Source organism: Salvia splendens, chromosome 21 (genome assembly GCF_004379255.2).
Source record: "Salvia splendens isolate huo1 chromosome 21, SspV2, whole genome shotgun sequence".
NCBI lineage: Eukaryota > Viridiplantae > Streptophyta > Magnoliopsida > Lamiales > Lamiaceae > Salvia > Salvia splendens.
Window position 1 is genome coordinate 20,170,049 of NC_056052.1, and position 10,104 is coordinate 20,180,152.

Consider the following 10,104-nt stretch of genomic DNA (forward strand, 5'->3'; position numbering starts at 1 on the left):
GTGAAATGTGTGTAGTGTGTGAAGTGCGAGAGTGTGTGAAATGTGTGTAGTGTGTGAACTGTGTGAAATGTGTGTAGTGTGTGAACTGTGTGAAATGTGCAGCTGGAACAACGCACATAGCCTGCCAAATGCATTCCGGTCCATCCTAAGATTGACCAGGTAGTCCGTGTCAGTAACACCAACCAACCCGTTTATGTGGCTGACTTGTGTGTGCAGTTTTCCGACGATGCTATAAGGTAGTACAATTTGAGTTCTCTTCCTCTTCTTGTGTTGGCCCAATCGTCTAAGTATGAGGTGTATGATACATAGTCGAACAACAAGATAATTCCTTATAATCTCCTCCATAATATGCACCACATTTTTGTCCTTTTTAGAAGTTCGATCCATTTTAGAACAAGAAAATGGAAGAACATAGCGTCACTTTAGACGGAATGATACATATTGCACATATAAATGAAACCAACAAAAATTGGAAACATACACTTTCATACCAAGTGGAAAATGAATAGAGTGTAAATTCATGTAATTAGGGTTCAACAAAATTTCACAAAAAAAAATCAATTACTGATAAATAGATGCATTTTGCACATATAAATATATGAAACTAACAAAAATTGGAAACATACACATTCACACCGAGTGGGAAATGAACCGAGTGTAAAGTCATGTTATTAGGGTTCACCAAAAGTTCACAAAAAATTCAATTACTGATAAATAGATGCATTTTTCACATATAAAATACGAAACCAACAAAAATTGGAAACATACACATTCACACCGAGTGGGAAATGAACCGAGTGTAAAGTCATGTTATTAGGGTTCACCAAAAGTTCACAAAAAATTCAATTAATGATAAATAGATGCATTTTCACATATAAAATACGAAACCAACAAAAATTGGAAACATACACATTCACACCGAGTGGGAAATGAACCGAGTGTAAAGTCATGTTATTAGGGTTCACCAAAAGTTCACAAAAAATTCAATTACTGATAAATAGATGCATTTTTCACATATAAAATACGAAACCAACAAAAATTGGAAACATACACATTCACACCGAGTGGGAAATGAACCGAGTGTAAAGTCATGTTATTAGGGTTCACCAAAAGTTCACAAAAAATTCAATTACTGATAAATAGATGCAGTTTTCACATATAAAATACGAAACCAACAAAAATTGGAAACATAAACATCCGAAACAAGTGGGAAATGAACAGATCCAATTAATTGATACCACTAGTGTAAATCCATATTAACAAAATGCAAAATTACGTTGTGGGTATTGGAAGTGGTTCCTATTCCAATTTTGGGTGTATTTTGTTGGATTATGCGATTAATCGATGGATTATGCGAATAATCTAATGTTGGGTGCATTTCCACTCACATATTCGATTAAGTACACATAATACGGCAAGGAAAACGGGAAAAATGCAAATACGTCAGAAGCTAATTCAGAAAAACCTAACCTCGTCGTTGGATATGGCCGCCCTTGCCGGATTAAGTGACCTTTCTCCTTGGGTCACAGTGGGAAGGTCCGATGCGAAGGAAGAGAAGATAGAAGAGAAATGATTCGAAAATGGGCAAAATTGGGGTTATTTAGGCAATTTCCTAGAAACTAATTTCTTTACTCACATGTGCAGATACACAAAATCATCAATGTTGAAAGATTGGGTAACTAAAGAAATGACCATCATTCGTCGGGCCTTGTAGAAATGATAAGTGACGAACCAAACATCTGATAGCTACAGCTAGGGGCTCTAAATGACCAACCAAACACTTCCTTAATGTAAAGGACTAAAATACTAATCAATATATGATCTCCACTACAATTAGGGATAAGGAGAAATACCAAATCTCAAATTCATCGTATCGAATATACCAAATTTTTATACTCCCTTCATCCCATAAGAATATGCGTTTTCTAGTTTTGGAAAGTATTTTTCTCTCTAATGAGGTGTGACTCATTCTCCACTAACAATACTTTAATTACTTTTTCTATCTCTCTCTCTTACTTTACCAATTTTACATTAAAACTCGTGCCGAACCCAAAGTGCATATTCTTTGGGGACGAGGGGAGTATATCATAACCTTTTCAATATTATATGATAAATTACCAAAATGTTTTGGGACAATAACAATCTTAAATTTTTATTGGTATACTGAAATTTCGATATATACCATAATTTATGGTACACTACGTATCTAACATTCTTCGTGAAGGCCAATTAGCTAACAAGGAAACCCGAAGCTTGAAGATCTTGGAGTTTCAGATTTGAAAACTGATCAATGTTACATTATCTTTTTATTTAAAAATACTAATGTTTCACGTGTTGGACTGGTAGAATTAACTTATTTCGTGCCAACTTTATAAAACTCGGGTTAATTTGGATCAACCCTATTAGATTATAGACTATTCTATTTACAGTCATTTGGGTTATGATTTTTTATTAAACTACTATAAAATTTCAACTCTTACCCTACTAAATTATCGAGCTATTTAGGCCAATCCATAAATTTTGATTGAATTGACATCCATAAATAACACTACATTCGTCCCAGAAAAGATGTCACACTTGTGAGACGACATGGGATTTTGAAGGTTTTATTTTGAGTATTAAGTGGATAGAGAAAATATAATATTTATATTAATATGAGAAAGACCCTTTAAAAAAATAGAAATGTGACATCTTTAATGGGACAAACTAAAAAGGAAAATGAGACATCTTTTATAGGACGGATAGAGTACTACCACTAGAAGGCTCAATTGAATTCAATCAAATATCAATGTTATTAGGCCTGTCAAATCGGGTACCCGCGGATACCCGATCAGAAAATTTCGGGTACCCGATCGCGAATTTCCCAAAATCTAATATCCAATGCCCGACCTGAATTTGATTTCGGGTATCCAGTTCCAATTTCAATTTTGATTTTAAAAAAACTACAAACATAAATATGGAACCATATACGCTAAAGTATAAACACATATAGAATCATATATTATTTTGAAACATAAATAATCCAACAAAAAGTAATTCATAAATAAAGCTTTACCTTCATAGCATCCACAATAAGAATAGCCCAGCCATAGCCCAACCATAGCCTAGCCACAAACTCCTCCTGCCACACCATCAGTACTAAAAATCCTCCTGCCACATCATCAAAACAAGCAAATAGCCCAACAATAGCCTAGCCACATCACTCAAAATTATATAAAACAAATAGTAATTAACAATCACACAAAATACGGAATTAAATTTACGACACAGATACAGGAAAATTCAATTATATTATTAAAATTTAAAAAGTACATTAATTAAAAAAAATTACATTAATTAGAAAAAACCCGCCTCCGTCTCACTCCTCGTCGCCTCCCTTGCATGCTCACGAGCATTGCGTGAAGAAAACTCTTCACCTCGGGGTCAGTTGTCGTCTTCCAATCGGCTAAGGTCTTGGCCATCTGAGCCCGCGTTTGTTGACGCGTTAAGAAGGCGAGATCGGCTGTCTACTGGCCAACAGGGGGGATGCCGACTGGACCTCCTGGGACCCCCCGGCGACCCTCTTCGATTCCCGTTGCGCCCGCCTGTGACCAGCCGGGCGAGTTCGGCGAGCGAATGATGGAGGGGACGGGAGCTCCTGAGCACCTTCGGGGAGATCGTGGGAACCGTCGCTGCTGCCGCTGTAATCACCGGTATAGTTCAGTCGCTGCTTCTTCGGCCAGCCAGCATCGACACCTGCCCGGAACTTCTCGGAGTCTGTCAGCACCTCATAGCAGTTCCAGTAGGTGAACTTCTTATAGAGCCTGGGCACGGGGAAGGCTTTCTCCGCTATCCTCCTGCAGTCCTCTTCAGTTTGGCCACTACTCTGCATGCGGAGGGGGTTGGCGTACAAGCCCGAAAATCGGGAGACCCCAGCCCTGATTCGGTCCCACGCCTTCCGGCGCTCCTCCCCATTGCGTGGCCTCCCCTCCGGGCAAAATGCCTTGTAGGCTGCTGCTATTTTGGCCCACAAGTTGACGATCCTCTGATTGTTCGAAGTGAGGGGATCATCGCAAACACCCACCCACGCCTTGGACAGCGCGACGTTCTCCGCATCCGTCCACTTCCTCCGTACCTGGCTGTCGTCATCAACCGGCTGCGACGACTCGCCGACCCTTTTGCCCTTCCCCTTGCCCTTGTTCTTTGGGCCGGCCCGACCCCGCCCTACTCTCCTCGTTTGAACGAGAGTTTCCGGAACCCGAGAAGATCAAACCCCAACTCCTCTAAGGAGAAAGTCTTAAATTGCGTGAACTGCATCTCCGATGGGGTTGATGTGTGCAAAGAGGCAGTCGAAAAATCAAAACTGGGGCGATAGACATTGTCCCCCCCCGGCGTCCCCTGCGTCACGGGCTGCATCGCCGGTACCCCCCCCGGCATCATCTGCATCCCGGGTGCCCACCCGACATCATCTGCATACCAGGATGCATGCCCGGTACTCCCTGCCATCTCGGCATACTAACCCCGCCTGCCATCCCGGGCATCATCTGCTGCCACGGGTACATGTTGTAGTACCCGGGCATCGGACCCCATCCACCTCCCACGGGTACCGAGGGAGTTTGAGACCCGCTCGTCACTAGAGTACCTTCGTTGTTGTTATCCATTTCGCGTTGTTGCTTTTGTACATAAATTAAGATAGAGAGAATACTCGTTCAAACAAGCGGTGCAAATGAAAATGACATGCAAATCGCGTATATATAGTGTTTCGAAAATTAAATAAATAAAAAAATCCGCTCGCCGATCCGGAGCCTGCAATGGCGGCCAGCGGATCGGCGAGCGCTCGGAAATCATCGTGCGCTTGCCGATTTTTTTGCCGAAATTTGGCTAGCCTGTTATAATGGTTCGGCGAGCAGACCGGCTAGCACCGGGGATCAGCTAGCCGGTCCGCTCGCCGCCATTGTGGATGCTCTCACTAGGAGAGGGAGAGACGACCAGCGCTGGGAGTGGGCGGCGGTGGACGACGACGGCTGGGCAGTGGGAGGGGGCTGAAAGGAGAGGGAGTGACTGCCGTTCGCCGGGAGAGCAGAGCGCTGAACTGAATCGCTGGGATAGGAGAGTGTCGGCGCTGGGAGACGGCGCCGCGGCAGTGGGGGCGGCGGAGGGAGGCGCAGGCGAGAGATTTTTTTATTTTGGGAGAGAGGCGATGTTATATATATTTTTTTAATTTAGGACTACAGTAACTTAGTAGTAATAAATAACTAACCCTAACTGTTAACTAAATTACATAAATTTGAAAATCAGGAAAAATATATAATTTATTAATTTAAAATATAAATTCGGATAATTCGGGTATACCCGATCGGTACCCGAAAATCTAAAATTTTCAATACCTGAACCCGATTCGAAACCTAAAATTTCGGGTTTCAGGTATCCAATTATCCAATTTTTTCGGGTTTGGATATTGAATTTGACATGCCTAGTTATTATAGTCATAATATGTACTCCCTCCGTCCCAGATAATTCGGGTCGGTTTGAATTAGGTATGATTTGAGTATAATTAAAATTTTTGGTTCAATTTTTAGTTTTAAATTACTGTTGATTACACGGCAGAAATGCTTATCAAATTTAAACAAGCTGCTCTCAAAGATGGAAAACCTGTGCAGATTACAAATTAAACATGCTGCTCAATTTCTTCTTTCGTACAACTCCACAAAATACAACATCTCAATGAGAGGTTAATCAAATTACACACAAAAGATTTTTGGGAGGGAAATCCCAAAACCCACGATACTTAAACCACATTTTTAGGAGGGAAATGCCAACTACCACTAACTATAAAAGGACTACCTACACAACAAAGGGAGAGTTTTAGAAGTATTGCCCTCAGAAAATTTTCATCATAGGGCTATGGATTCTGCTGCTGGAGAAACTGCCGGAGACATTGCCGGAGATAAAGGCAAGCGAATCATAGGAGTGGACACCAAGAATCTGATAGCTCAAAGCATGCTACAAGTGAGCCATTTAGGTAAAATACCATATGGAGGTTTTGTCAAAACAGCAAAGGACTTTGGAGTTAGCAGGAAGACAGTTCATCGAATCTGGGCAGAGGCCAGCAAGCAAATCCAAAGTAGAGTACATGTGAGCAAAAAAGATCGTGTTAAAGGTTTCAAGCGCAATGATGAAATTCAGCTAGATCAAAACAGGGTAAGAGCTCTTTCAGTCCTTGAAAGATCTACCATCCGCAAGATGGCTGTCAAGCTAGATTTAAGTAAGAGCACAGTAGGCAGGATGGTGAAATGTGGAATTCTGAGGCCACACACAAATGCTGTGAAGCCCCTACTTACTGCCTCAAACAAGCTAGCAAGAATGAAATGGGGTCTCACTCATGTTCAGCCTGTTGTTCACAATGGTATGCTCAAATACCACACAATGCACAATGTAGTGCATATTGATGAAAAATGGTTTTTCATGACAAAGAGTACGGATAGATACTACCTGCTTCTAGATGAGGAAGAACCATATAGGTCATGCAAGTCAAAGAGGTTCATCACAAAGGTGATGTTTATGTGTGCAGTGTGTAGACCGTACTTTGGAGAAAGTGGAGATGTCATATTTGATGGAAAAATAGACATCTTTCCATTCACAAGACAAGAGCCAGCAATGAGAAAATCAAAGAACAGACCAAGAGGCACCTTGGAGACCAAGCCCATTCAATCAGTGAACAAGGAAGTAATGAGATAATGTCTTATTCAAAAGGTACACTGTTTTTGCATCAATTTTTTATTTCAAACTGTATCAAATCATACTCCAGACCTCACACACTGAAATAATGATGCAGATCATACCAGCAATCAAGGCTAAATGGCCAGATAACATAAGCAAGAAGATATTCATTCAACAAGACAATGTCAGACCTCACATCATGCATAATGATGCCGAATTTCAGTCAGTTGCAAACACAGATGGGTTCAGATTCCATATCATTTGCCAACCAGCTAACTCTCCTTATTGTAATGTGTTGGATTTAGGTTTTTTCAGGGCCATCCAGTCTATACAGGATGACAAATTGGCTACGGGAGTGGATGAGTTGGTGGCTAATGTGCAAACAGCTTTTGATGAACTTAGTGCAGAAACACTGAACAATGTTTTTCTGACTCTTCAAGGATGTTTAACAGGGATTTTGAAGGTGGAAACAAAACTCCACACATTAACAAAGAAAGGTTGACAAGGCTAGGGATACTGCCAAAGACATTGGAGGTTGAAGAACATATAGTGAAGGCTGCAGTGGCATACCTCCAACAGCCTGAAAATGATGAGGTCATCTCATATGACATCTCAGGTATCAGTAGAGCTGTAGGGTCAGAACATTGTCATCATAGGGAAACCTCCAAACCATACATGTGTATGATGTGGCTTCTAAGGCTGCATAACTAACAAAACAGCCTCCTAACCACGTAAAGGGGTGGCTTTTGTAATGTCAGTGTATGGTTTTTATTTCTCTCAGATATTGGTGTTTATATCAACTCACAAATAAGCCTCCTAATGAAACAAGAGGGGTGGCTTAATAATCAACACATATCTGTAATAGCAACACACTGCAAATCATCATAGGGGTATGATCAACACAATTAACAGCAACACAATTAGCATCGGTTCAACATATGCATAGAACAGATAACATGGAGCAACATTCAATCAGCAATTAAAACCACAACAGCCAACACAACATCAAACCACAGCCTCCAGCATACACAAACAACCACAGCCTCCAGCATTCACAAACAACCACAGCCTCCAACCCATACCAACAAACCACAGCCTCTAACTCAAACCAACAAAGCACAACCTCCTACCCAATCGGAAAAACAACAAAATTGAGGGACAACATATTTAGATTAAATCTAAAATCCCAGGCAGCAAAATAGCAAGCATCTGCCTCTCTAAGTCCGAATACACGACCGGGAGGGGGGGCTTGAGCTGGATCGGCGGATGAGGCTGGTGGACCATGGGAGGGAGTGGCTGGTGGTGGTAGACGGTTGTAGAGTGGGGCTATTGGTGGCGACCAGTAGTAGGGGCAACCACAGACCAAGTAATCGATGGCGGAGTGAGAAGGCCAAACATCAACGGGAATGAAGGATTCCAGTTGGGTTTCGGGGACAACAGTATCATTTAGGGTTCTGGCGACGAAAGAGTCGTCGATGGCGGAGGCAGAACCCCACAGATACTCCGGTGTCTCTGGGACGACGAGATCGTCCAGATCGGCCGATAAAATGCCAGGAGGAGAGTCGGGATAATCACCCATCGTCGTGGGAGTTCTCGAGGTGGTAGAAATAGTGGAAGGGGAGTCGCTTTTTGTGGAGACGGTGGGATTTGACGAGCAATCAGTGTAGATTTAGGGTTTTCAGAGGGCGTTGGTGCAGTATTTGGAGTGGATGGGGTGTGAATTTGTGTGGAGGCGGTGGAAATGGTGGAGGAATGGTGTAGATCTAGGGTTTTCAGAGGGAAATTATGGAGGAAGAAGGGGAATCGGTTGGAGGTTGTGTGGAGTAATGAAGAAGGTGATGAAATGAAGTGGACTAAGAGTGGAGTAATTTGTTGCCATAAATGGAATAATTGAAGTGGGATAAATTATGTGGGACGGACTGAAATGGAATACTGAGAAGAATTATCTGGGACGGAGGGTATAACATATTTCTGAGGTTCCATAGATTCCACAAATAGAGTCATAACAACAGTCGTCAAATACAAACCAAGGCCGAAGCCCAATGTTTTAAGCTCATACATTTGAGCATCAATAGAAACTAGACAAAAGATAATAAGTGCGATTATAGTTCAATGCACATAAGGAGGATTGGATATCATTTCCTACAAAATAGCTAAGTCAAAAGATGTAACAAATAACCTCACAAATTAACGGCGGTTCTTCTCCAATGCACGAAGAACTTAAGTGTGGTGAAAAGCTTCAGGAAGGCTATTGAACAAGTCCAAATGTTCGACTTTGCTGAGGATGAATTCAACGGCGTCGATTTGTTGCCCAAGAGTAATGCCTTGAATATTACCTAGCATGCAAAACACTTTCTTTCTTGCCTTGCTAGCATTGAACTCAAACCCAATCCTGCCAGCCAACTTATCAAGCCTAGCGTTGGTTTCATCCTGTCCTTTAGCAAGCAATTCAAGCAAAGCATCAACCCTATCAACGAGTTTGCGCTTGTTACTTGTTTTCTTTGGAAATTTTTTTCCGGTGTCACCGTTTGTCTGTGCGGGAAGCTGAGTTCCGGTGTCACTGTCTCCCGTACTCTGATCTGGCATTTCTCCTGAGCCCATGGTGTTAACTGGTATTCCTTGTGAGCTCGTGGTGTTATCCGTATTAGTTTCAGAATGGCCATCGACACTAGCTTCAAACTCAGCCTCTTGACTCCCATTACCCACGTTGAGATGTAAGCGCACACCATGGTAAAGCTCCTGCAAATCCCGACCAGAAGATCCCGTTGCACGATCCTTGCCAAAAATCTCTTTCCATTCATCAAACATAGGCCACGACTTGTAACGCATGTAGCGTGCATTGTTATATAGCTACAACAACATAAACACCCATCACAAATCAAACACGGTCGCTCTTACAAAAAACAGGTGTAAACATAAGTAAAAGTCAATAATAGTAAGAAGCACACCCTAACAATTTGTTCCCATTGGTCGTTATCACAATCAATCTTGTGATCGCCCTTGTAATTGAAGCCAACGCCGCTTCGATTGAGCATGTTAACCAGAGAGGAGTAGTTTTTTTTTTCCATTGCTGGAGCTTGGAGCTGATATGGGGGGTTGCCTTAATGTCGTTTTTCGGGTATTCACTAGGGGTGTGCATTCGGGTTTCGGTTCGGTTTTTTGCCAAAACCGAACCAAAACCGAAAAACCGAATTTAGTTCAAACTCCAAACCGAACCGAACCCGAAAAACCAAAAAACCGAAACCGAAAAACCGAAAACCGAACTTAAAAAACCGAAAAAACCGAAAAAACCTGAACAAAACCGAAAAACCCGAAAAAAACCGAAAAACTTGAAAAAAAAATATATAATATAAATATATATTTATATATGTGTATTTTATTTTAATTTATATATACTAATAGAAT

The 10,104-nt window shown here is 41.7% G+C and overlaps 1 protein-coding gene across 1 annotated transcript; it reads left to right on the forward strand.

Moving 5' to 3' along the window:
* Positions 1-5,883: 5,883 nt before the first annotated feature.
* On the forward strand, positions 5,884-7,201 carry LOC121784356. Its single transcript, XM_042182507.1, has 2 exons — positions 5,884-6,705; positions 6,815-7,201. The coding sequence occupies exons 1-2, from the start codon at positions 5,884-5,886 to the stop codon at positions 7,199-7,201; spliced, it is 1,209 nt and encodes a 402-aa protein (XP_042038441.1).
* Positions 7,202-10,104: the final 2,903 nt, after the last annotated feature.

Coding starts and splice junctions, on each gene's coding strand:
- LOC121784356 (XM_042182507.1), top strand. CDS start 5,884: ATGGATTCTGCTGCTGGAGAAACTGCCGGAGACATTGCCGGAGATAAA. Junction 6,706..6,814: donor TTCAATCAGTGAACAAGGAA/GTAATGAGATAA, acceptor ATAATGATGCAG/ATCATACCAGCAATCAAGGC.